General features: G+C 45.3%; 1 protein-coding gene across 2 annotated transcripts in view; it reads left to right on the forward strand.

Annotated features, from left to right (window-relative positions):
- Positions 1–27,717, forward strand: part of NUP155 (nucleoporin 155) — a 56,619-nt gene that overhangs the window by 5,657 nt on the left and 23,245 nt on the right. For both annotated transcript variants that reach the window (XM_029060688.2, XM_029060689.2), the window contains exons 4-17: positions 989–1,059; positions 2,635–2,727; positions 2,881–3,047; positions 4,724–4,829; positions 5,643–5,716; positions 6,032–6,123; positions 8,365–8,462; positions 10,547–10,699; positions 12,754–12,854; positions 14,863–15,033; positions 19,037–19,147; positions 21,405–21,499; positions 23,933–24,018; positions 27,575–27,637. In XM_029060688.2, coding sequence (XP_028916521.1) covers positions 989–1,059; positions 2,635–2,727; positions 2,881–3,047; positions 4,724–4,829; positions 5,643–5,716; positions 6,032–6,123; positions 8,365–8,462; positions 10,547–10,699; positions 12,754–12,854; positions 14,863–15,033; positions 19,037–19,147; positions 21,405–21,499; positions 23,933–24,018; positions 27,575–27,637 — 1,481 coding nt within the window. The remainder of the gene's footprint in view (positions 1–988; positions 1,060–2,634; positions 2,728–2,880; positions 3,048–4,723; positions 4,830–5,642; positions 5,717–6,031; positions 6,124–8,364; positions 8,463–10,546; positions 10,700–12,753; positions 12,855–14,862; positions 15,034–19,036; positions 19,148–21,404; positions 21,500–23,932; positions 24,019–27,574; positions 27,638–27,717) is intronic.

Here is a 27,717-nt window from a genome sequence, read left to right on the forward strand (position 1 = left end):
CGACCTACCACTCATTTTAGTTTCCGAGTTGAGTACACACCAGTCTTATTCCTGCTGTATTAACCGCGTAGTTAGATCGGTTCATTTCCACAGGAGAACTGCTTTCGTGGAAAAGACTTTACTTCTGGACAGAGTTTTGAAAGCTTTAGCTCCTCTGACGCTTTCGTGGTTTTTTAGTAATGCGCTGTAATTCCTTCGGGGTTTTTCATCGTTGAGATTTCTCAAAGCCTCCGACTCTTTTGAGTATCTGCAATATGTCCCTATAGATATTGTTTGTTTTCTCTTTGTTTCAGCGAATCCCCGTTTGTCTGTTTTTACAAGCCGCTTTCATGGTTGTTTTTAGTAATGCTCTGTAATTCCTTCGGGGTTTTTCGTAGTTGAGACTTCTCAAAGCCTCCGACTCTCCGAGAATCTGTAATATGTCCCTAAATATGTTCTTTGTTTTCTCTGTATTTCAGCGAAACCCGTTTGTGTGTTTGTACAAGTTCACTTAGATGCCTCTATCAATCGGCATTTTATATACATATTTAAAACATTTTGTCTGTACTCCTTGATGCCACTTTCTAACGTATTGATCAGCTCTTTAGATTACTAGTGCAGTCACTTCACGAGTTGTAATCTGGAGACTGGTATCAGAAGGGGTTATTTTCCTTATCGAACGTACGGTATTAATAAGATAGACCGTGAGCTCCGCGATGTGTCTGTTGTACTCTCCCACACCCTTAGCACGGTGCTCAGCCCATAGTAATTGCTCAATAAATGCGATCGGTTGCTTGATTCTATAAAGTTCACCTCTTCCGATGTTACTGCAGATTCTGTGGCTTCCAATTCCCCCCCAAAGTCTAAGGTACTAAAGTCTGACGGGCATTAGTATGTTCCATTTAAATAGAAAATGTTTGGAGAGGTTAGCGTTCAGCCAGTGGATTTGGAAATGGGGTCTAATTGTTCCAACTTGTTTTTAATCTCCCTTCTTGTTGCTCACTGGCAGAGGAGACCTTGCCTATTTTGATGGACTCAGTGAAACCATCCTCTCCGTGGGGCTCGTGAAGCCCAAGGCAGGTAAGCTGAAGCGGAATAATCAGAGTAATTACTGGCCTGGAAGCCCAAGGCAGGTAAGCTGAAGTTGAATAGTCAGAATTAGGTAGGAGCCCGGCCTGGACGACGGGCAGAGCAGGAATCCGAGTTGGGCAGGCACAAATCCTTACTCTCTCCTTCCTTACTCTGCGTGGTCCAGCCCAGCCCTCACCATGTCTCCTCTTCGGTCCCGCCGCTGAGACAGGTGGAGTAGAGAGAGGGAAGAGGGTGTTAAAAGAAAAGGCCATTCTTAGTTCTTCAAGGCCAGGGAAGGGAGGTAGAGGCCACCCCTTCTCCGATCTGGGGCTGCCACAAGAAGGAGGAGGAGAAACAGCATGGCCTAATAATAGTAAATGTGATTTCTTAAGCGCCTACTAGATGCCGGGCACTGTACTGAGGGCTGGGGTGGATACAAGCAAATCAGATTAGCCATAGTCCCTGTCCCACTTAGGGCTCCCAGTCTCGATCCCCATTTTATAGATGAGGCTACTGAAACCCAGAGAAGTGAAGTGACTTGTCCCAGGTCGCACAGCCTGAGAGTCAGAAGGACCTGGGTTCTGATCCCAGCTCCGCGACTTGTCTGCTCTCTGACCGCGGGCAAGTCGCTTCACTTTTCTGTGCCTCACTTGCCTCATCTGTAAAAAAGGGATTAAGATTGTGATCCCCGCATGGGACAGGTACAGTGCTCAACCTGATTAGCTAGTATCTCCACAGCCCTTAGTACAGCCCTTAGCACATAGTAAACAATTAACAAATATCAGAAAAAAAATGGAAGTGAGGTCACAACAGACCTTTTATGTGCTATTTCCTGGCAGACTGGGCTGCCGCTTTGAGTTCCTCCCTCTCACCTATGTCTACTTCCCAAACCCCCCGCTCCAGTTATAACTTTGTCAGAGGTTGAAGCGTTTTCTAAAGGATGAGTGAAGTGCAGCAGAGTAAGCTTTCCCATGTGTCTTGACTAATTTCTTTATATCTTTTCAAGTACACATGTTTTAGGGACCACAAAATAATTCAGCCTCCCCATCAAGTGCCAGAAGCCAAATCCAGAGTTTCCATCAGTTCTCCGCCATTGAGTATTTTCATTAAGCAGGTTTGGTAGAATGCTATTTATTGAAGAATTAGAGAGCATTCTTTCCACGGCCAGCTCATGCCTGGTTATAAAGCAATTTCCCCAAGTAAGCAGTGGCGCGCCGGACATCCGTCAAGGCATGAGTACTATAATGTGATTTCTTTTTTTAATTTTGAAACAAGGTGAGGTTCTGTGAGAACACAATTACCTAGTTAAAAGAGAACTACATTGACAAATATCCAGCACAAAGTCCAGAGTAACTCAATACTGAAAATATTCGTCCTCAAGGAAAAAATCTTGTTATACTTTTTGTTCACAGTGAAAGAAATGGGAAAAAATAATTTGCCTACCCAAGTATCGCAATAATTTTCGAACACCCTGTTTTAGATAGAATAAATAACTTGAAACAAGCTCCACCCTCATTTAATGTTTTTATTGATGCTGAAATGAGAGTTGTCTGTTTGAAAATTTGCCGTCCCCTTTTTCCTCAGGTATTTTTCAGCCACACGTCCGGCACCTCTTGGTTTTGGCCACACCTGTAGATATTGTGATTCTAGGACTCAGTTACACCAATTTGCAAACAGGTATGAAAGTTTTTTAGAGGGATAATGTCTTCTCTGAGGGAAACCATCTTGGACGGTTTACTGCTTTAAGAGGACGCCTTCCTCCAGCCCACAGTTCAGCAATGCAGATGGATTACAGTATATGATCTGTTTGTTTTGTTATTTTTTTAATAGGTTGTGGAGTCCTAAATGACAGCCTGTCAGGTGGAATGCAGTTGCTTCCAGACCCTCTGTATTCCCTTCCAACTGACAACACCTATCTTCTGACGATCACGTCTACGGATAATGGTAGAATTTTCTTAGCGGGGAAGGATGGCTGTTTGTATGAAGTAGCATATCAGGTGAGTGGTGTGGCCTCTCTTTCTGGAGAAGAGACTGTTCTTGAAACTTGAATAAATGTTGGTATAAAGAAATGAGGCACCCTCGTGGAATGAATAACTGACAGATGCTTGCAGGAATGTCTTCTCCTGCAGTTTTGGTTTTTTGGGGGGAAGGTGTTGGAGTGGATGTTCAAGACTTTACTGTGAAAAACTAAACCATAACAGTGTGACTCCTCACGGTTCCTTCTACTTTCAATTTTCATTCAATTATTGAGCATTTACCATGTGCAGAGCACTCTACTAAGAGCTTGGAAGAATACAGCGTAACAATAAACAAGAAATTCATTCATACAATAGTATTTATTGAGCACTTACTTTGTGCAGAGCACTGTACTAAGCACTTGGAATATACAATTCGGCAAGAGATAGAGACAATCCCTGCCCACAACGAGCTTACAGCCTCTCTGCAGGAATGCTACAATAAGTTAGAATAATTTATCAGGAGAGAGCTCTGGATAGAATGAAATTCCATAGCTTAGGCATCCTTGAATTGTAGCAGGAAGGCCTGTTTCCACCCAGATTGGGGTGGCCCGGCTGGACATTTGCAATATCTCCCCGTGGGCAGCTGGGACAAGTTCATCTGTGCATAAGAAGTTTCAGCCGCCCTGTCGGAAATGGACCAGCTTGAGTGCTGACTGAATCTGACCTGAGTCCAGCTAGGTTTAGGATTGCACCCATCCAGCCCTTGGAGAACTGTATATTAGAGATGGGGTTTTAAATAAGCAGATTTGTTGGAATGAAATTCCAGTCCATTTCCACCCGTTCCATCTGTCATCCGTCGCTATCGTCCCTTCTCAGTGATCATAAATATGTTAAAAAGACATTGTCTCCTTAAACACTCACTTGCCACCCCTTCATATTTTAAAGGGGATTAGAGGTGGTACCTGTGTTTGGGTACCTGGAATTCCCTTCCTCTTCATATCCAACAGTTGCCTTCTCCACCTTCAAAGTCCTATTTAGCACATCCCCGAGAAGCCTTCTGTTCATTCGTTCATCCTGTTGTATTTATGGAGCACTTACTGTGTGCAGAGCACTATACCAAGCGCTTGGGAGAGTACAAGGCAATAATAAACAGTCCCATTCCCTGCCCACAGTGAGTTTATAGTCTAGAGTCGGGGAGACAGCACAAATAAATAAAATTACAGATATGTACGTAAGCGCAGTGGGAGTGGGAGGCGGGAAGAGCAAAGGGAACAAGTCAGAGTGAGGCAGAAGGGAGTGGGAGAAGAGGAAGGGTTGATTGATTCTCTAAAGTTCATCTCTGCAGATTTTGTGGCTTTCACTTCCACCTAAAGTCTCCTGAGGATTAGGATTAGTCCGTTGAAATAAATAGACAATTTTGGAGTAGTGATCTTTTAGCCAGTGGGGTAGATACGAGGTAATCAGGTTGAACACAGTCCCCGTCCCACGTGGTGCTCACAGTCAAGAGATAGCGTTGGATTGATTGACTGAGCCATCCCTGTTCTTTGTGTGAACCTGGTGCATAATAAGTGTGTAACAAATGCCATCGAAAGAACTCCTTGTCTCCTAAAAATTATTTTATGTAATTGTGGAATTCATGAAAACAACTGACGGTATTTGAGTAATCGGAGTTGTGATTTCTTAATTATTTTTGTTTTCCCCATTTTGAATTCTAGGCAGAAGCAGGCTGGTTTAGCCAACGGTGCAGGAAGATAAACCACTCAAAGAGCTCACTTTCTTTCCTGGTTCCCTCATTGCTGCAGTTCACGTTTTCAGAGGATGGTAGGTTGAAAGTTCTCCAGGCGCCTGGAACCGGGATTCTGCGGCCTCTGGCAGATGTCTCACATGCCTGTGGAGCCCCAGCCCTTACTCAGAACGAGGGCCGCTTCCGTGCTTGGCTCCTGGACGGAGCAGAGAATTAGATCCGCTCCTTAAACTTCCCTCCGTTCTGGGCTGAGTCCCACCCTGCCATCTAGCTTTTTTTCCCCCTGACCATTGGTCTCCGCTCTGCTTGTGATAAGAAATTTGCAGGAAACATATCTGTGATCAGTGTGTTACCGCTTATATTGACCGGACATTTATTGAATGTGGGGGGCAGTGTGCTGGGCACTTACCCTGGAGATGGACCCGGGCTCTAGGGAATGTGCAAGTTAATCAGTCGTATTTATTGAGCGCTTAGTTTGTGCAGAGCACTGTATTAAGTTCTCGGGAGAGCACAACAACCAGGAGACCCGATCCCTGCCCATAATGTGCTTACAGTCTAATGCTTAAAAAGCCACAAACAAAAATGGTGAAAGCGTATCCAACTGCAAAAATCAAAATAAACATGTACCTATTGAAGGAGGAGTGGACAGTACAGTATGCTATTTTTGCTTAGTCCCAGAAGTTGGAAGAGCTAGACTTAGGAGAAGGCTAAGTGTAGAGATTGTGGCATATTTATTTAACTGAAATGACCCCAGAACAAACACTCATGCCTTGGGAAAATTTTAATGTATGTTACAACTCATATTTGTGTAGCCAAACTTTGGTGTGGGTAAACTTCATTCGTTTCAAATGTCTAACGTTGTGTTTGTGTTTTCCCAAACTATTTCCTAGATCCCATAGTTCAAATCGCGATTGACAACTCCAGAAACATCTTATATACCCGCTCAGAGAAAGGGGTGATACAGGTAAGTTCTAAGCTTCTGGTTACCATCAATGGAGTTCTATGGAAGTTAGCAGGGGTGTGGGTTCTTCTGAACCATGCTCTTGTAAAGAAAGAAGAAAAAAATCTTTAAATGACATTTTGGAAGTTTTTTGGACAGTATAATGGTTGTGTACCATGGGAACTCCTTTCTCTGGATTGTTGAATAGCAGTCTGACTGTAAAAAAGAAGTGTTTAATTTCCCTTTCGTAGAGGATAGTGTATATGAGTTGGGAGTTAGGGTAGGGGGAAAGCGGTATTTTATTTTTTGAAACTACCGAATGGAATTCCTTCATTTCAGGTCTATGACCTGGGCCAAGATGGACAAGGGATGAGCCGGGTTGCCTCAGTATCCCAGAGCTCGATCGTGTCTGCTGCTGGAAACATCGCTAGGTAACGAGAAGTTGATATCACTGTTTCGGCACAGGCATATTTCAATACGAAACGCAGATCTCTAGATCTTTTTACTTCTACCGATTGTTCAGAAAGAAAGTTAACATTGAAGGCGAAAGAGGGAGAAAGAGAGCATGCCAACACTTTCTCTTCTCCCATTTTCCAGTGAGCTTTTCTTTCCCGCTCTTCCCCGCTCTAAATTAGTCTTTCCTTCCACCATGAGGCTTTGGGTCCTTCCCTGTCAACTGAAACTCCTCACCACCTACCTCCTCTCTTCCTCTTTACTAAAACTCAACTCCCTGTTAGTCATTTCTTTCTCCTGAACTCAGTTCCCAGTTTCCATCTAAGTGACTCGGCAGTGGGGAAAGAGAAAAATGGGGAAGATGAGTGGTGGATCTTCTGATTGTGGATCTACCCGCTGACTGGGGCCAGTGCCCTTTCCCCAAAATGGTCACTTCTACTTAAGCGCGTTAACACTTAACACTAATACAAAGTGTTCTACACAGAAATACACAGTGCCCTGCATACGGTAAGCACTCAGTTAATACGATTGATTGACTGCCTGTGTTGTTTTTGAAGAACCTCCCTTATGAGGAAAATCATGTTATAGTAACCCTTCTGCATTGGGCATTAGCGGATTCCAGGGTAGATGTATAATTGACATTCTTCTATATACGTTTCTGTATTCTGTCCGTCACTGGCAGAATACTTTTAGGTTCTTGTCGTGTATTATTTACTTTATTAAATGTTATGAAGTTAACAGAACACTAAGGAACCCATATTTAGTACTGGGTTTTTCCTTCAGTATCTGCTGAAGCCTGGTGAGAGCTGCTGTTTCAGTTTTCTAATGAGGTTGTGGCTATTTTTAGTCAATATGCCTTTAATGATAATAAAAATAGTGGTATTTCTCTAGCGCTTACGGTGTGCTGGGCACTGTTCTAAGTGCTAGGGTAGATATAAGATAATTGGGTTGGACACAGTCCCTGACCCACATAGGGCGCTCAGTCTTAATCCCCATTTTACACATGAGGAGCCAGAGATGTGAAGTGACTTGCCCAGGGTCCCACAGCAGACAAGTGACGGAGCTGGGATTAGAACCCGTGACCTGGCTCCAAGGCCGTGCTCTCTTCACTGGGCCATGCTGCATCTCATAATGGCCGGTGGATTCCTTTCAGTCCATTTCTTCACGGAGAGCTCTATGGGTTGTTGTGGAGGGAAAAATGCCAAGTTTCCCTTTTATATTTGTGGGTGAAGTCTCTGAGAGATACCAGTGATTATTCTCCAACCTTTGCAGGAAGTTAGTCTGTTATGTCTAAAGACTGTATTTAATCAATCAGTAGTATTTATCGAGCACTTACTGTGTGCAGAGCACTGTACTCAGCGCTTGGGAGAGCATTCATTTGATAGTATTTATGGAGCGCTTACTATGTGCAGAGCACTGTACTGAGCACTTGGAATGTACAATTCGGCAACAGATAGAGACAATCCCTGCCCATTGACGAGCTTACAGTCTAATCGGGTACACAGAGCTATATTAACTCCGTGCCTTAACTTCTCCATTCCTTTTAGCTCATCTGTTAAATGGGAACAGGGACCGGGTCCAACCCGACCACCTCGTATTTACCCCAGCGCTCAGAGCAGCGCTTAGCCCATAGTAAGCGCTTAACAAATACCCAAAAAAGTAAAAAGTGGGTAGACACGTTCACTTACGTTCACTTAGAGGCTGGCTAGTGTTTTCACCCACGACTCGTCAGAGGGTCCAGGTTTTACTGATCAGTTGCTGAAGTGGTACTTCATGAGAATTGTCAGTGGCTGCTACTAAAATTGGAAGAAAATGAAAAAGTGTCCGGCTCCCGAAACCTTTGCGGCTGAACCTTTTGTCCATTCTCAGTCGGACACACGTGAGCGGGCCTTGGACACTATTTAGCTATCTAAACCCGTCCACCAACTCTGCTGTAACTTCTCTGTGCCTCAGTTCCCTCATCTGTAAAATGGGGATTAAGACTGTGAGTCTCACATGGGACAACCTAATTACCCTGTATCTCCCCCAGCGCTTAGAACAGTGCTCTGCACATAGAAAGCGCCTAACAAATACCAACATTATTATTACTCTTCCAATGCTTAGTATCATGCTCTGCACAGAGTAAGTACTCAGGAAATACCACTGATTGATGTTAAAAAAAACCAACAGCAAACCGATTTCCCGTTTTCCTGCTGCTCATTTCAAAAATTTCATTTCAGAACCATCGATCGTTCGGTTTTTAAGCCGATTGTTCAGATAGCGGTGATCGAAAACTCTGAATCCATCGATTGCCAGTTGCTGGCCGTTACTCACGCGGGTAAGTCGGGATTAGTTCCGTCATCGTGACGCTCACATTTCTCTGGCCTGCTCAGGGCTTTGAAAGGTAGCGAAGCTATATACTGGGTGTCGGTCGTCCGGCATGTGAGCTGGAATTTCTGAGAAGTCTGTTCATTCCTGTCCAGAGACCTACTGGTGCACGTGCTGAGTCGACCTAGTCTAGTGGTGCAGACATGGAGGCAGTGTGGCCTAGTAGAAGGTGCACGGGACTGGGATGGAGAAGGACAGTGGCATAGTGGAAAGAACCCAGGCTTGGGAGTCAGAGGTCATGGGTTCTAATCTCTGCTCCGCCGCTGGTCAGGTCACTTCTCTGGGCTTCAGTTGCCTCATCTGTAAAATGGGGATGAAGACTGTGAGCCCCATGTGCGTCGAGCTGATTACCTTGAATATCCCCCAGCGCTTAGGACAGTGCTTGGCACATTGTAAACGCTTAACAAATGCCAAGACTATTATTATTCATCCTGGCTCCACCGTTTGTCTGCTGCATCACTTTGGGCAGGTCACGTCACTTCTCCGTGCCTCGGTCACCTCGTCTATAAAATGGAGATTAGACTGTAAGCCCCATGAGGGATGTAGACAGGATGGCGTAGTGGATAGAGCAAGGGCCTGGGAGTCAGGAGGTCGTGGGTTCTAATCCCGGCTCCGCCACTTATCGGCTCTGTGACTTTGGGCAAGTCACTCAACTTCTCTGTACCTCAGTTACCTCATCTGGAAAATGGGAATTAAGACTGTGAGCCCCACGTGAGACAACCTGCTAACCTTATCAGCGCTTAGAACGGTGCTTGGCACCTCGTACGCGCTTAACAGATACCATCGTCATCATCATCCCTTGTCTGCTGTGTGACCTTGGGCAAGTCACATCATTTCTCTGTGCCTCAGTGACCTCATCTGTAAAAAGAGGATTGAGACCTCGAGCCCCACGTGGGACGGGGACTTTGTTCAACCCGATTTGCTCGTATCCACCCCGGCGCTTAGTACTGTGCCTGGCACTGCTTAAGAAATACCACGATTATCATTACTATTATGTTGACCGTCCAATCTGATTAGCGTCTCTCTAGCTTGCTGTATTAACTTGTATTACCTCAGCAGTCAGCACAGTGCCTGGGACGTATAACAAATGCCATTTTAAGCGAAAGAAAAAAGACATTCATTAAATCGTATTTATTGAGCACTGACTCGGTGCAGAGCACTGTACTAAGCGCTTGGCATGTACAATTTGGCATCAGATAGAGACAATCCCTGCCCGACGACGGGCTCACGGTCTAAACATGAGATTGAAGCCCCCTGTAGTGTCCACACTCTCCTACTTCAAACTTTACTCCCCGCACCGTGAATCTCACTTGTGCGGGCGACCAGGTGGTAGGTGAGGGAACGTTATATGGGTGACAAGGACGTTCGGGGAGCGAGGTAACGGCGGAAGGCAGATGTAAAGTCAGTTGGTTGAGAGATTTCAAAGCCTACTCGAATCGGACCTCGTCTCTCAAAAGTTTTCTGTTCGACAGGAGAGACTGCTATTTCAGCAGCGTGGCTCAGTGGAAAGAGCCCGGGCTTTGGAGTCAAAAGGTCACGGGTTCGAATCCTGGCTCTGCCACTTGTCAGCTGTGTGACTGTGGGCAAGTCACTTAACTTCTCTGTACCTCAGTTCCCTCATCTGTAAAATAGGGATTAACTGTGAGCCTCACATGGAACAACCTGATGACCCTGTATCTCCTTCAGCGCTTAGAACAGTGTTCTGCACATAGTAAGCGCTTAACAAATACCAACATTATTATTATTATTAACTTTTCTGTGCCTCAGTTACCTCATCTGTAAAATGGAGATTAAGACTGTGAGCCCCACGTGGGACAACCTGATTCCCCTGTGTCTCCCCCAGCGCTTAGAACAGTGCTCTGCACATAGTAAGCCCTTAACAAATACCAACATTATTATTATTATTTCATTAAAAAAAATCCAAATGTCAGCCGAGTAGATCGGGCTGAATTTTTTTATTCAGAAGAGTAGAATGTCGTGAAAGTTTGGTGTATTACGTGGAAATAATCTCTCTCTCCCCCTCCCACATCCTAGGTGTGCGCTTGTACTTCAGCACGTGTCCGTTTAAACAGCCTCTGGCGCGGCCCAATATGTTGACTTTGGTACACGTCCGCTTGCCTCCAGGATTCTCGGCTGCTTCTAGTGTTGAAAAGCCATCAAAGGTGCATAAAGCTCTGTATAGCAAAGGTAAATGCTACAACGCTAACTAGTTTGGCGGAAAAGCTTCCCCAGGAAGTCAGGAACCTAGAGAGATGGCCACGATAATACCTGTGCCGATCAGAAGAAGTGAGTTTTGCCACCCACTGATGCGGCGTGACTTAGTGGAAAGAGCCCAGGCTGGGGAGTCAGAGCCTGTGAGTTCTAATCCTGCCTCCGCCACTTGTCAGCTGTGTGACTTTGGGCAAGTCACTTTGCTTCTCTGGGCCTCAGTGACCTCGTCTGGAAAACGGGGATTAAGTCTGTGAGTCCCGCGTGGGACAACCTGATTACCTTGTATCTCCTCCGGCGCTTAGAACAGGGCTTGGCCCATAGTAAGCGCTTAACAAATACCACCACCATCATCATCATTATTATTATTTGGACTGATTCTAGTTTTTAAATGGAATGATTATACTTTTTAATGAGTTCAGATCGGCAGGTCTAGATAGTAAATCCACACTCGCCGTCAATACGTTAGAAGTATTGAATGCCTGGGGAAGTGTTACTGTCTTCCCCACTGTAAACTTTCTGTGGGCAGGGAATGCTTCTGTTATATTGTTGTATTGTAGTCTTCCAAGTGCTTCGTACAGAGTCTTGCACATAGTAAGCGCTCAATAAGTAGGATTGAATGAAAGAAATTGGATATATTGAACTTGCTATGGTCTTGGGAATGTAGAACTTTCTCGTGGACTGACAATTGCAGGTACTTTGTGGAGTGGATAACTAGTCTCTTACCGATAGGCGTTTTATCACATTGGATAGACTCTTGGGGATGCAATGGATAAAATATTTCCATTTACACTCTTCATTCATATTCACCATTCTCTACTTCTTTTTTTTTTTTTAAGTACCATTAGCAGTTTCTTACTTTAGAAAATGTCCCTGAGCCGGTAGAAAAATGTTTATTTTTTATTTGAAGATTGGCTTTCACTGTTAGTAGTCAGAAAGTTATTCATTTGTTGGGAATGATTTCTGTAGCGTAGCATCATGTATATTTTTCCATGCTGTTATTTTAACAGCATAATTATTTTTATCATTTTTCTTTAAATGGTCCCACAAGATTATCCAGCCATACATTTTCTTCGAGGTTGCCGTTTATCAAAATGATGAAAATGGAGCGGGCGGAAGGTTCTTTCTGTCTGAAAGTAAACATTCTGATAACATTGAGAGTTTCACTTTACTTTTTCCAACCATTTTAGTTTGTGTTTTTTCCTTCTCCGTGAAGGAAACTTACTGTTAATTTGGTCAGTTGGTCTGGCAGAGAGCAAGTTAGCACGTTAGTAACAATAAATCCTTGTTTGTATTTTTCATTATGCGCATTCTTCATTATAAACACAGAGAAAACTTAATTTGGGAGTATGGAAACTGGCAAATTTATTAGTTCTTCAGAATCTTGGATTGTGCTAGTATTTTCAGGAAAAGGTGGTGTTTACAGTTCAAGGTACTCTGTAGGTTGTTCAATCAATCATGCCTATTGAGTGTTTGCTGTTTGCAAAGCACTGCACTAAGCACTTGAGAGAATACAAAACAACATTGTAACAGACACATTCCCTGCCCACAATGAGTTTACAGTCTAGAGGACTGTTGGTAAAGCATTTATCAGCTTTTATCACTAGTGCATATGTGAACAGTTTTATGGGCTTGTTCTTTCCTTCGTATTGCCCTTCATTGGAAAAAAAAAAACCAAATGGAATAATTACTATAATCATCCATCCAAGTGGAATTGATGATCTTATCATATTTTATACTCTTCTGTTTGAGCAAGATAAATCAAAACTAACGGATGGCCATCAGAAAACTTAGATATTCTTTTGCAAGATTTTCTTGGTGCACAGATGGTATTTGCTTTCCTTGCAATATATTTGTATTTATTATATTTACATTAATGTCCGTCTCCATCTCTAGACTGTAAGTTCATTGTGGGCAGGGAAAGTGTCTACCCACTCTTCCATATTGTCATAAACTCTTTTCAGCATTTATTGCAGTGCACTGCACAAGTGTTTAATAAAAAGAATGAATTGACTGGTATTTTGTTATCGCAGGTGTCCTTCTGATGGCAGCTTCAGAAAACGAAGATAATGATATTTTATGGTGTGTCAATCATGATACTTTTCCTTTCCAAAAACCAATGATGGAAACTCAGGTAATTAATGCCTTCCCGTTACCAAATGTTTTGTTCTGTGATTTTAATTGTTTGTGAAGAGTCACGTTCAGCAACTTCATTTTTTCCCATATCTACGCCCATTTCAATATCAACTGTATGTTTTTAATATTTTTTTATAAGTGCTAAGGAATCATTTGTAAAAACAAACAGAATCGAACAGTCCACAGATATCCCTCAAGTACCTCAATATATGGAATTTTGCCGCACTGTAAATTCTAATTTAGGGGACAAATTTGACATCTCTTGTTCAGTGGTGAGGGGAAAAAATAAAGGCCGTTAGATGGTTCGTTCCTATTAGAGGCAGAGTCTTTTGCTTTAGTAAACTGATGGGGCTCCTTAACCGTGTAGCACCCGACTCAGACTGTAAACATCACAAATGAAATAAGCTGTCCTTCCCTATTCAGAGCAATCCATGGGAAAATAATCTGTGAAGAGACATGTTGGCCAAGATGAATCTGTTACCTCTGAGAAGGCCACAGTAATCACTACTGAATCAGATTCCTGGATAGCATGGTGGCCTGAAGCAAGATTTAAGCAGTATTACCAATTAGAAAGAATACCAAAAGACAGACACAAAGTTTGAGGTGTGTAGAGTATTTAGAGACACAGGTTTAAAGCTGAGAATGCAAAGCTTGATCACAGAAGCCATTCACTACATCCTTGGATCCTCTAAGGCCTTTTCGCGGGGCAAGAGGTGGGGAAAAAATGCCCACTAGCCTTCATACATAGTACACAAGCAGCCTGTATGGGCAAAAAGCAGGACACAAAAACAGGCTTTTCTCAAGAGTACATTCTGAGGAAAATTCAGCCAAGACCAAAATAGGACTGGAGCGCTTCTCTTCTGGCTTGGGAGGAAAACTCTTCCGCGAGCATCCCATTGACTTACGGAAGCCGGAGGAGAAACCGACCCATTTGTACCTTAGCTTTTGTCGTTTTCCTCGCCATTCCTTCCCTGCATTTAGCTTGCCAGCCCTTTGGGGCAGGCCTTTTTAAAAGAGCTGTGGAGCGCAGCACTTCGGCTGCAACTTCGTATCTCTGATCATTTGGGTGAAGGCCAAAGGGGGCAAGGTGGCTCCTCTGAGCAATTGTGACCCCTCTCAAGGAACAGAAGACTAGGTTGGATGAACCATTGTCCTGATTGAGAATTGGCAATTCTTTGCTGCCTAAGTTCTAATGAAAACTTCCTGGCACTCAGAAGATTGTGAGATATTTGGAGATTATTAAATACGAACAGAGCCATTATCATAAGGAGTTTGGGTACAGTCTCCTTGAAAGCCAGGGGTTGGTTTCGATGAAGTTTTCAGGTCTCTCTTATGAGTCAGTGTTGACAAGTAGGTACACTGACATGGATGGAAGCAGCGTGGCTTAGTGGAAAGAGCCCAGGCTTGGGAGTCAGGGGTCATGGGTTTGAATCCCGGCTCCGCCATTTGTCAGCTGAGTGACTGTGGGCAAGTCCCTTAACTTATCTGTGCCTCAGTTCCCTCATCTGAAAAATGGGGGTTAAGACTGTGAGCCTCATGTGGGATAACCTGATTATCCTGTATCTATCCCAGCGCTTAGAACAGTGCTCTGCACATCGTAAGCAATTAACAAATACCAACCTTATTATTATTATTATTCTATTCATTTCATTAATGATGTGTATATATAATTCTGTTTATATTGATCCTATTGAGGCCTATCTACTCGTTTTATCTGTCTCCCCCCTTCTAGACTGCGAGCCCGTTGTTGGGCGGGGATTGTCTCTATCTGTTGCCCAATTGTCCATTCCAAGCGCTTAGTATGGTGCTCTGCACACAGTGAGCACTCAATAAATACGATTGAATAAATGAATGTTTTGACCATTAAGAAGGAAGATAAAGCTTCATCTCTTCATTCAATCAGCCTGCCTCAAATCACTGTTCTTTCAAGGACATTCATTTGTCACCAAGTGTTCTTGTTTCTGTGGAAACTGGCTTTCAAATTTGTAAAAATCTCTCTCCTACAGATGACCACGCGTGTCGATGGGCATTCCTGGGCTCTCTCTGCCATAGACGAGCTGAAAGCGGATAAGATAATAACACCGTTAAATAAGGACTTCATTCCAGTAACAGATTCCCCAGTTGTTGTCCAGCAGCATATGCTGCCACCAAAGAAGTTTGTTTTACTCTCAGCACAGGTATGTGGACCCTAAATAGCAGAAAGATAAGGTGGTAGGAGGTGAATGAGGGAAGCTGTTATTTTGGGGAAACATAACATTTTAAAAGATAAGAAAATATACTCATGCCAAATGAGAAGGCCGGCACTGTCCTCTCCACCCACCAGAAGTCATTGTTTCTGAAGTAACGCGTAAATGGAAAGTGACGAGAAAAGTTCATTCCATCATATTTATTGAGCGCTTACTGTGTGCAGAGCACTGTTCTAAGTGCATGGAGTGTACAAGTGAGAAGCAGGGCGGCTCAGTGGAAAGAGCCCGGGCTTTGGAGTCAGAGGTCATGGGTTCAAATCCCGGCTTGGCTACTTGTCAGCTGTGTGACTTCGGGCAAGTCACTTAACTTCTCGGTGCCTCAGTTACCTCATCTATGAAATGGGGGTTAAGACTGAGCCCCACTTGGGACAAGCTGATTCCCCTGTGTCTACCCCAGCGCTTAGAACAGTGCTCTGCACATAGTAAGCGCTTAACAAATACCAACATTATTATTATTAATTCGGCAACAGATAGAGACGGTCCCTGCCCAACGACGGGCTCACAGTCGAAAAAGGGGAAGACACAGAACAAAACAAAACAAGTAGGTCTCAATACCATCCAAATAAATAGAATCGTAGATATAGACACATCATTAATAAAATAAAGAGTAATAATATATACAAATATGCACGAGTGCTGTGGGGAAGGGAAAGGAGGAAGAGCAGAGATCAGTGTGACTCTCAAAACACTGATTCATTCATTCAAGAGTATTTATTGAGCGCTTACTATGTGCAGAGCACTGAACTAAGCGCTTGGAATGTGCAGTTCGGCAACAGATAGAGACAGTCCCTGCCCGTTGACGGGCTTACAGTCTAATCGGGGGAGACGGACAGACACCACCAGAATACATTGTAAATTGAGAAAGAGCAGATGCAAGTATTCACTGGCCTTTGTATTTAAAAAGAACATTGATTGTGATCAGTATTTTCGGTGAATAAGTACAGTAGGGGACGATGAATATCCAGTAACAATTCATACCTCGCTGCATGTGCTTTATCCCTGAAGTTGACAGTTTCAGAACCCCCAGCTCTCCTGTAATTTACAGGTTGTGTTTTCACCAATCCCTGTAGTACGTAAAACCCGTTCAGCCCTGCGGTAGCATTCATGGAGCCCCACTTGATTCCGGGCACCGAATTAAGTATTTGAGTGGTACCGAATAAAAATACGATATGTTCCCTTGCCATAAGGAGTTTAGGCTTTTCCAAATATAAAAATGTCTCCAACTAGAAAAAGCTCGTCTCTAGACCGTAAGCTTGTTGTGGTTTACGGTTTTATCGTGCTCTCCCAAGTGCTTAGTACGGTGCTTTTGCAGACAGTGAGTGCGCAAGAAATCCGATGGAATGGATGAATGGTTAATAATCGAGCGCACAGACCTGGGTACCGAGGAAGGTTCACCTAAGTTTTTAAGTTCTTTACTTGCTGGAAGGGCCGTTAGGACTCGGCGTGTCGGGAAAATAGCTGGGGGAAGTTTGTGGAAGGGGATGAGGTTTAGGGAGGGGTGTGAATGTGGAGAGATGTGTGTGATGTGGGGAGGGAGGGATTTCCAAACCAGGGGAACGGTGTGAGGAGATACGGAGGTGGGAGAGTCCAGATCGAGGTACAGCCAGGACCTTAGCACGAGAGGTGGTACGAAGACAGCGACTTAAGGAAGAGCTGGGTGCGTGCAGACGGACTTTCTTCCAACGATGCTGCAGGTGGTGCCCGAACAGCATGGCGCACTGGATAGCGCACGGGCCTAGAAGTCAGAAGGTCATGGGTTCTAATCCTAGCTCTTCCACTGGACTGCTGAGTGACCTTGCACAAGTCATTCTACTTCTCTGAGCCTCAGTTACCTCATCTGCAAAATGGGGATTGAAACTGAGCTCCACGTGGGGCAGGGACTGGGTCCGATCTCATTTGCTCAGGAGAAGTAGCTCGGCTCAGTGTAAAGAGCCCGGGCTTGGGAGTCAGAGGTCATGGGTTCGAGTGCCGGATCTGCCACTTGTCAGCTGTGTGACTGTGGGCAAGTCACTTAACTTCTCTGTGCCTCAGTTACCTCATCTGTAAAACGGGGATTAAGACTGTGAACCTCACATGGGACAACCTGATTACCCTTTATCTACCCCAGCGCTTAGAACAGTGCTGACACATAGTAAGCACTTAACAAATACCAACATTATTATTATTATCATTTGCTCGTATTCACCCCCCACGCATAGGACAGCACCTGGTACAATGTAAGTGCTTAACAAATACCACAATTAATGTTGTTGGATTAACCTTCCTTAATTCCCTTAAACACTATTGTAGCCAAAATGCACAGGAAAAACGTGCATTATGAGAGAACTGAGTGTACTTGCTTCTGACTGAGAGTGCTGAACTTAAAAATATAAATTTGAATTGGAAACCCATGACCTCCCACGCGTTGGTAGAGACTCTGATTGGATCTTGTTGAATCGCCCTCCTCACCGGTCTCTGCCTCCCACCCTGTCCCCCTTACAAAATTTTCTACTCGGTACTGCGCGGATCCTCTTCCCGATTAGTGCTTTGCGAAGTTGTCTCCCGGCATAAAATCCGGACATTCGGCTTCAAGGCGATTCACCGACTCTGCCCACATTGATATATCTGCTTTTTTTCACCCACTAGTCAACACCCCCGCCTTCATTCTGCCCAAGTGAATCTTCTACATTTCCTTTGCTCTCTACTCTTTCCCCCATCCACCCCCTGATATCTGACAGGCCACAGCCTCCCTATATTTAAAACCCCCCAGAAAGCCCACCTTCTCCAACAACCCTTCCCTGGTTGTCCCAGCATATAAGCCTGTCCCCTACCTCTAATATTTATGTACGTATCCAGTGTGGCTTAGTGGAAAGAGCCCGGGCTTTGGAGTCAGATGTCATGGGTTCGAATTCCGGCTCTGCCACTTGTCAGCTGTGTGACTGTGGGCCAGTCACTTAACTTCTCGCTGCCTCAGGTACCTCATCTGTAAAATGGGGATTAACTGTGAGCCCCACGAGGGACAACCTGATTACCCTGTATCTACCCCAGTGCTTAGAACAGTGCTCTGCACATAGTAAGCGCTTAACAAATACCAACATTATTATTATTATACTAGTACTCTTCCTCAGCACTTATGTCTATAATCGTGTATTCATGTTATGTCTTTTGATATTCTGTAAATCCATTTATGCCTATTTTTGAATTCTACCTAGATGTTGTCCCTGGCTGTTTCCTTCCATTCCGTAGCAATAATTGAGCGATTGCCTTCACTTGATTATTACTTCCCCACCTCCTCACCGTCCCTCGGTCTCGCCTATCCCGCCGTCGACCCCCGGGCCACGTCCTCCCGCGGTCCCGGAACGCCCTCCCTCCTCACCTCCGCCAAACTGATTCTCTTCCCCTCTTCAAAACCCTACTTAAAAAAACTCACCTCCTCCAAGAGGCCTTCCCAGACTGAGCTCCCCTTCTCCCTCTACTCCCTCTACCGCCCCCCCTTCACCTCTCCCTCTTCTCTCCCCATTTCCCTCTGCTCCTCCCCCTCTCCCTTCCCATCCCCTCAGCACTGCACTCATTTGCTCAACTGTATATATTTTCATTACCTTATTTATTTTGTTAATGAAATGTACATCGCCTCGATTCTATTTAGTTGCCATTGTTTTTACGAGATGTTCTTCCCCTCGACTCTATTTATTGCCATTGTTCTCATCAGTTCGTCTCCCCCGATTAGACTGTAAGCCCGTCAGTGGGCAGGGACTGTCTCTATCTGTTGCCGACTTGTTCATCCCAAGCGCTTAGTACAGTGCTCTGCACATAGTAAGCGCTCAATAAATACTATTGAATGAATGAATGAATACTAGGCTGAGCGCCTTAAAGATGCTTGTAAAAGTCACATTTAATTTACAATTTGCGAACGTAGCTATACTCCCAATTTCAAACGGTATTCTTTTTTCTCCAGGGGAGTCTTATGTTTCATAAACTCAGACCCGTAGATCAACTGAGGCACCTCCTCGTTAGTAACGTAAGTGGAGAAGGAGAAGAGATTGAAAGATTCTTCAAATTGCACCAGGTAAGTATGTTTTAACCTAGATTTAAGTCTTCTCCACTATTGGTCTGATAAAGTAGGCAGAGATTCTATAATAATTTGGATCCCAGTAAGTCACCGGCTCATACTTTGTCATTTTCGCTCCTTATTCACTCGTCATTCTCAAACGTTGACTCAAGAGAGTCTGATTTTGTCAGCGTGATTTCTTGGGGTGAGATTGTGCAGGGTGTAGTGTAGAAAAATGATTAGAGCCAATACCATTTCCATCTAACGCTTAGAGAATCTAGTTTCCCAACCTGCTTTTCAAACTAAACACAAATCGCGCAAGTTTTCCTTGGGAAACTTGGTGTGCACGATGTGGAAAATGGAATCTAGGAAGACAAAAGGAAGAAAATCCCAAATGAAAGCTACTAGTATCAGCATTTGGAGGGAATGGCTGTTTTTAAGCTCTCACTATCAGTTAATCAGTAGTATTTGTTGAGTGCACTCAGCACTCGGGTACACTGAAGAGAGTAGTCCCGATCGTTGCCCTCGAGCTAAAATCTAGCTGGAAAGGCAGAGGCTAATGTAATGAGAAGCAATGCGGCCTATTGGAAAAAGCATGCATCTGGGAGTCCAAAAACATTGGTTCTGATCCAGGCTCTGCCATAGAGAAGCAGCGTAGCTCAGGGGAAAGAGCCCGGGCTTGGGAGTTAGAGGTCATGGGTTCGAATCCAGGCTGTGCTACTTGTCAGCTGTGTGACTGTGGGCAAGTCACTTCACTTCTCTGTGCGTCAGTTACCTCATCTGTAAAATGGGGATTAAAACTGTGAGCCTCACGTGGGACAACCTGATTACCCTGTATCTACCCCAGCACTTAGAACAGTGCTCTGCGCATAGTAAGTGCTTAACAAATACCAACGTTATTATTTACCTTTTATGTGACCATGGGCAAGTCACTTAACTTCTCTGGGCCTCGGTTTCCCCGTCTTGAAAATGAGGATTCGATACCTGTTCTCCCTCCTACTTAGACCCTCAACCCCATGTGGGACAGGGCCTGTCTCCTATCTAATTATCTTTTTCTACCCCAGCACTTATAATAGTACTTGGGATTTAGTATGGGCTTAACAGATATCGCAGTTTGTGTTGTTTTTATTGATGCTAAATAAATGAGACAGGAGGAATTAATAGAGTGTATAAAATATGTGCATAAGTACTGTGGAGGGTTGTGAGTACTTAAGTGCATCAAAGTGCTGATGAGATTGGGGAATGAAAAGTCATTCAAATCATATTTATTGAGCACTTAGTGCAGAGCACCCTACTAAGTGCTTGGAAAAGTACAATAGAACAATAAACGGTGATGTTCCCTGCCCACAACAGCTCACAGTCTAGAGGAGGGGAGACAGATATCAATACCAAAAATAAAATTGCAGATATATACGTAAGTGCTGGGGGACAGGGGAGAGCAAAGGGAGCAAGTTGGGGTGACGCAGGAGGGAGTGGGAGATGAGGAAAGGGGATTCTTAATCTTGGGAAGGCAGAGCCATGTTTTAGGAACATGATCTGAGCAGCAGAATGAATTTGGGATTGGTGAAGGGGTAGACTGAAGGTCAGAAGGTCAGTAGGAAGCGGATACGCTAGTCAAGCAAGACTATGTTTCAAGCAAGACTATGTCAATCCTAGGTCAATTAGCCAATTCCTGGACCAACGTGGAGGGCCTTTAGTGCTTAGAACAGTGCGTGGCGCATAGTAAGCGCTTAACAAATACCACTATTATTAGTATTTAGATGGAAAGGAGGGGTCTTGGATACGTTGTGGAAGAAGAACCGACAGGAGATGAAGAGTTCAGGATAATACCCAGGGTGTGGTCTTGAGGTCGTGGGATTGTCGACTCTGCTGGCAGAGTTGGGGGACGTTGGGTGTCCAACCTGTTTGGCTTGTATTTTATCCCAGCGCTCAGTACAGTGCCTGGCACGTAGTAAACGCTTAACAAATGCCAATTTTTTTTTAAAAAAAGGCAATGAGACAAAATGGGGAAATCCGGTCGATATGAGAAAAGTCCATCTTGCTATTGACTCTATTGCGAATAAGTTGTCTTGTTTTTGTCCGTCTGTCTCCCCGAGTTAGACTGTAAGCCCGTCGATGGGCAGGGATTGTCTCTATCTGTTGCCGAATTGTACATTCCAAGCGCTTAGTACAGTGCTGTGCATATAGTAAGTGATCAATAAATACTATTGAGTGAATGAGTGAATAAAGCGTGTGGAAAGATATTCGGAATTATGAAAAAGACTATTCCCCACAGGAGGACCAAGCCTGTGCCACCTGTCTCATCCTCGCCTGCTCTACGGCTGCCTGCGATAGAGAAGTCTCCGCTTGGGCAACCCGGGCGTTCTTCAGGTAACGCCTGCCCAGCCGTGCCCGCGGGATTTGAAACTGCATCTCCGAATCGTGTTGTCTTCCAGTCTCCCCCATCAGGCTGTAAACCTCTTAGAGGCAGGAACCAAGTTTTTCCTCTTCCAAGCGCCCGGAGCAGAGCCCCCTCACGACGTTGGAGTTCACCCGGGTGCTCGGTAAATACTGCCCACCGAGTGAGTGATAGCGGGGCAGCCGAACGCCAAGAGGAGGCCTTCTTTATCGATGATAAATGACAGATAGGAAGTCGTGAAGTATATAAAATACGTGCCTAAGTGCTAAGGAGGGTTGTGAGTACTTAGGAAAGGTAAGTATGCCCTCTGCCCCCCGGCCTTCCTCTCGTCGCGAAGCCTGGTGGCCGACGGCAGGTCGTCGGTTCGCCTTCGGCCGACCTCGGTCCTCTCTTCTTCTGGAGGAAGAACCAACGGGAGATGAAGCGTCCAAGATAGAGCCCAGGCCGTGGGCTTGAGATCGAGGGATTGTCGACCCTGCTGGTAGAGTTGCGGGGGAGGCTGGGAGAGGCTTCCATCCGTCGGCGGAGTCGACCCCGGCACGCGGATGCGGTTCGTGAACTCACTGGGCCCCGCGGCCGAAGCCAGATTGAGTCGACGTTGAGGCAAATCCCTGACAGGGTTAGGAAGGCTCACAGAGTCACCTTCGTGCAGCCGGAGCAGGAGGGAGGGCATCCCTGCGGGTACCGACTCGTAGGAAGCAGTGAGGCTTAGTGGATGGAGCCCGGGCCTGGGAGTCAGAAGGACCCGGCTTCCGATCCCCACTCTGCCACCTGCTTGCTGTGTGACCTTGGGCAGGTCTCTTCGCTTCTCTGGGCCCCAGTTCCCTCATCAGTAAAATGGGGATGGGATGGAGACTCTGCGCTCCATGTCGGACAGGGACCGTGTCCAACCTGCTCTGCTTGTATCTACCTGTACCGGGCGGGACCGGAGGCTGCGTAGTCTGCCTGTCCCCCGATTGTAACGGAATACTAAAGAAAGGGGTGGATAAATCCAGGTGGACGGTTTATTTAGAGCGGAACAAAGGGGTGCTTATGGAACAGTCCGCGGCGGCCGGCGGACTTGGAGAGATCACACTGCACCCTCCCCCCACGTGCAGCGCCTTATATCCCCTCGGGTATGCCAAGAACAAAGGGGGTCCTGCCTGGGGGGGACATCGGCCACCTGACTCGACGCTCCCTTCCAGATATCCCCGGGGCCCCAAGGTTCGAGAGGCGGTACGGCCTTGGCGGTCGTTCACCCTACGGTCTCGGTACTGCCGTGGGGCCTCCTTCCTCCGGCAGGTCCGTCTTCCTCCCACCCAGGGTTGGCGCTACGCCGGCGTTGTACAATTAACGAGGCAGGATGGGGCAGCCTTGACTGCGCTAGCTCAGTTTTTCCCACAGAATCTCTCCATACAGTACCCCAGCGCTTAGTACAGTGCTTGGCACAGAGTAATAGCTTAAATATTATCATTAATAATAATAAGAAACTTTTCAGGGCTATCGATAAATTCATTCAATAGTATTTATTGAGCGCTTACTATGTGCAGAGCACTGTACTAAGCACTTGGGATGTACAATTCGGCGACAGATACAGTCCCTGCCCAGTGATGGGCTTTCGGTCTAATGTTTTTGATGTGTGAGGTGACACCCTCCCCGCACCCAAAGAACATTTTCCCGGTCTAATTGGCACCTGTGAAGTCATTCCCAGTGCTTAGTCGAGTGATCTGCTTACAGGAAGCGCTGTGTATATGCCACTACTAACTACTAATACGACTATTTTTTTCTGAAAAACAACTAAGTGCTTTCTTTTAAAGTTGAGAAAAGAAACTCAAGCCTTTGCTAATGAAAAAAAGACTTTCCCAACATTCTTACTAGACTGTAAGCTCTTCGTGGGCGGGGAACGTGCCCAAGCAGCGTGGCTCAGTGGAAAGAGCCCGGGCTTGGGAGTCAGAGGTATGGGTTCTAGTCCCGGCTCCGCCGCTTGACAGCTGTGTGACTTTGGGCAAGTCACTTCACTTCTCTGGGCCTCAGTTACCTCATCTGTAAAATGGGGGTGAAGACTTGTGTGCCCCACGTGGGACAACCTGATCACCTTGTATCCCCCCCCCCAGCGCTTAGAACAGTGCTTTGCACATAGCGCTTAACAAATACCACCATTATCATTATTATCATTACCAACACTATTGTACTTTCCCAAGCATTTAGTATAGTGCTGTGCACACAGTAAGCGCTCAATAAATACCATTGATTGATCTTACTAGCAACAGTGATATTAAAGGTAAAATGTACATGTCTTGTGATAAGACGAACCATATAACATACATTGTGAACTCTGACATTTTAAATATTCGGGGCTTTCGGGCCTAGTAAACGTTCTGAATTGATCTAACAATAATTTTTTTTTTTGGTCAATTGAAAAATAGGTATGGTGGAGAGGCACAGATGCGATTTCCATCACTTCTTCCCCCAAATAATGTCGGGCCCATCTTGGGGTCTCCAGTTTATCCTGGTGAGTGTGAAACTTGAAATATAATTTACTCTGATTCTGTTTGGCCCTTAAAAATGTCTAACTACAATTTCACAAGAGGTTTTTTTCCCCAAATGACTAACGTCTATATACCTGTTATTTTTTGTTATTGTACAGTTTTGTACAGAGTTCCCACAGTTGGCCTAAGTGATATGTTCAGATGTCTTTTTTGTATCTTGTCTTAATTGATATTCTAGTTGCGTTTGTGACACTTAATATTTCTGCTATCATTAATAGTATATAAAGCAGATGAAGAGGTGGCTTTTGGAGATCGGTGCAAGGATAAAATGAGGATATTCATTCAATAGTATTTATTGAGCGCTTACTAAGTGCAGAGCACTGTACTAAGCGCTTGGAATGTACAATTCGACAACTGATAGAGACAGTCCCTGCCCGATGACGGGCTCACAGTCTAATCGGAGGAGAAAGACAGACAAAAACAAGACGACATAATCACGATAAATAGAATCAAGGGGATGGACAGCTCATTAACAAAATAAATAGGATAATAAAAATGTATACAAATGAGCGCAGTGCTGAGGGGAAGGGAGAGGAGCAGAGGGAAAGGGAGCTTAGCTGAGGGGAGGTGAAGTGAAGGGGGAGGGAGCAGAGGGCGGAGGAGGAGCAGAGAGGGGGCAGAGGGAAGAGGATAGTCGGGAAGCAGTGTGGCCTCGTGAAAAAAGCACGGGCCTGGAAGTCAGAGGACCTGGGCTGTAATTCCGGCTCTGCCACTCACTTGCTGTGTGACCCTGAGCAAGTCACTCCTCTGTGCCTCAGTTTCCTCAACTGAATAATGGAGTTTAAATATCTTTTCTTCCTGCTAATTAGACTTGTGAGCCCCATGTGGGACAGGGACTCTGACTAGATTTACTTGAGAAGCAGTGTAGATAGAGCCCAGGCCCAGGCCTGGGAGTCTGGAGGACCTGGGTTCTAGTACCAGTTCTGCCGCTTGTCTGTTGTGTGATCTTGGGCAGGCCACTTAGCTTCTCTGTGCTCAGGTGCCTCATCCGTGAAATGGGGACAAAAGACCGTGAGCCCCATGTGGGGCAGGGACTGTGTCCAACCTGGAGGGGAAAAAAAAATCTACCCCAGTGCTCAGCACATAATAAATGCTCAACAAATACCATTTAAAGAAAGTGCTTCATGCAGAAGACAACTTCCCAGAAGGGGTTTGATAGAGAGGGTTGAGGTTTGGCCAAGCGGAGGGACAAGGTTGGTCCAGGATTGGGTGAAGGCATAAGCATTGGCAGGAGTAAAGAATCAAGAACTGTTTGGAGTTTGCTTTGCCATAGACCATTCCCTCAATTTTTCTTCCTCTTATCTCAAATCTCCAAAACACACAGATTCATTCAATCGTATTTACTGAGCACTTACCATGTGCAGAGCACTGTACTAAGCACTTGGAGTGTACAATTCAGCAACAGATAGAGACAGTCCCTCCCCAACAACGGGCTCGCAGATCCTCCTAAGCCTTGATTGCAATTCACCGTTTGAGTCCATCGTAAAAATAACACAGCATGCATCATCAAAGAGACTTTAAGTGATCGAAACTGGATTTTTATCAAAAGCTACTTTCGTAAAGCAGCGGTTCACGTCTTCTTTTGCTCTGCTGTCCATTGACCCAAGACAAGGGATTCCTTCCATTTCTAGAGAATTTCTCCTATGGCTCTCCAACATTGACATCTCCACAAGTCTCTGCAGAAGCGTCTCTTAAGGGACTGATAGAGAAGCGGTATGGCTTAGTGGAAAGAGTTAGAAGAGAGCATGGGCGTGGGAATCAGGGGAGCTGGATTGTGACCCTGCTATGCCCCTTGTCTTGTGTGTTACCTTGAGCAAGTCATTTGACTCCTCTATGCTTTAGTTCCCTCATCGATCCATCAGTCGTATGTATTGAGCGCTTACTGTGTGCGGAGCACTGAATAAGTGCTGTGAGGCTGAGGGAGAGATGAATAAAGAGAGCAAATCAGCGTGACGCAGAAGGGAATGGGGGAAGAGGATAGGAGGGCTTAGTCAGGGAAGGCCTCTTGGAGGAGATGTGCCTTCCATAAGACTTTGAAGGCGGGGAGAGAAATTGTCGGGTTTGAAGAGAGATGGTGTTCCAGGCCGGAGGCAGGACGTGGGCAAGAGGTCAGCGGCGACATGGACGAGATCTGGCTTGGCGTTAGAGGAGTGAAAAATGGGGATTTAAACACCTGTTCTCCATCCCCCTTGAACTGCCAGCCCCATGTGGAACAAGGACAGTAACACACCCGATTATCTGATATCTACCCCATTGTTTCGTGCAGTGTCAGTGACGGAGTAAACCCTAAACAAATATCCCAATAATGAAAATCATTATTGATATTGTTACCTGCTTACACTGGCTGTAAAGCAACCTAGTTTCCTCAGAGTAGCAAAGCCGTAGGTGCAGAACACCAGGAGAACTCCCTCAGACCAAAGCTTGAGGCGCGTGAGTTTAAATTCACCAGTGTGAGCAGAATAATAATAATCGTGGTGTCTGTTGAGCACCTACTCTGTGCCAACCACTGAATTAAGCGTTGGGCTAATTACAAGATAATCGGGTTGGACTTAGTCCCTGTCCCACTTGGGACTCACGGTTCAACTAGGAGGGAGAACAGATGAGGAAACCGAGGTATAGAGAACTTGTTTCTTGTCCGAGTTCACACAGCAGACCCGCGGCAGAGCTGGGATTAGGATCCAGATTCTCAGACTCCCATCCCTATGCTCGCCCCACCAGGCCACGTTGCTTCAAGTGGCCATGTTGTGTTCCTGTGTATAAATCCATTTCTTTGGCTTGATGACAAAAAATAATTAGACTTACTACTAAGAATGAGCTGGGTCCCTGTGCTGTTTAACGAGTGCTTGGCCCCAGCTCCTGTCTGTCCGTCTCCCCCGATTAGACCGTAAACCCGTCAAAGGGCAGGGACTGTATCTGTTACCGATTTGTACATTCCAAGCGCTTAGTACAGTGCTGTGCGCATAGTAAGCGCTCAATAAATACTATTGAACTGCCCTTGCCCAGGTGGTCCCCCAGCGACTCAGCCGATTCTAACGCACCTTATATCATCTTACTCCAAGGGTCGAAGGATGGAAATGGTTGAGTATTTAATGAGCTGTCCGGAGACAAGCTTCACACTGTCGTAGTGGCTACGGTTCACGGCCGTGGCTAATTCCGAATTCTCACCGCGGCTGTAGAAATCACACCCTGCAATCAGAGGGTGCCGTTGTTCAGAAGGTGGCCTTTACTTCTCTGTTCTTTCATCTAACCTAATTGTGGGAGTATATCTCTCCTCTCTGCTGCATCTCTTCTTCCCGAAAAAGCAGCGTCGGCACCAGTCAGCCGAAGGTTATTTCTGCTCGGATTCTGACTGTAGCTTAAATATTGAAGTGCATTTATGAAATCAGAACGGGAGGTTCTTTCAAAAAGGCGATTATTTCCTGGGTGTATTCTAGGTCACTGGAGGGACGTTCATTTATTCGGACCATGAGAGCTCAAAATGGTGAAGTCTGACAGAAGTATTTTGATTTTTATTTTTAGGTTCCCCTCTACCCGTTGGAAGTCCATACCCTCATGCAAGCTTTTTGGGGTCCCCAGCTCAAGGTACTTGTCCCTTGTGTTTTAGAGACTACTTTGATAAAGCCCTGACTGTTGATAATTAGCTTGCTGTTTCCGTTTTTAGC

Source organism: Ornithorhynchus anatinus, chromosome 3 (assembly GCF_004115215.2).
Source record: "Ornithorhynchus anatinus isolate Pmale09 chromosome 3, mOrnAna1.pri.v4, whole genome shotgun sequence".
In the NCBI taxonomy this organism is placed as follows: Eukaryota; Metazoa; Chordata; class Mammalia; order Monotremata; family Ornithorhynchidae; genus Ornithorhynchus; species Ornithorhynchus anatinus.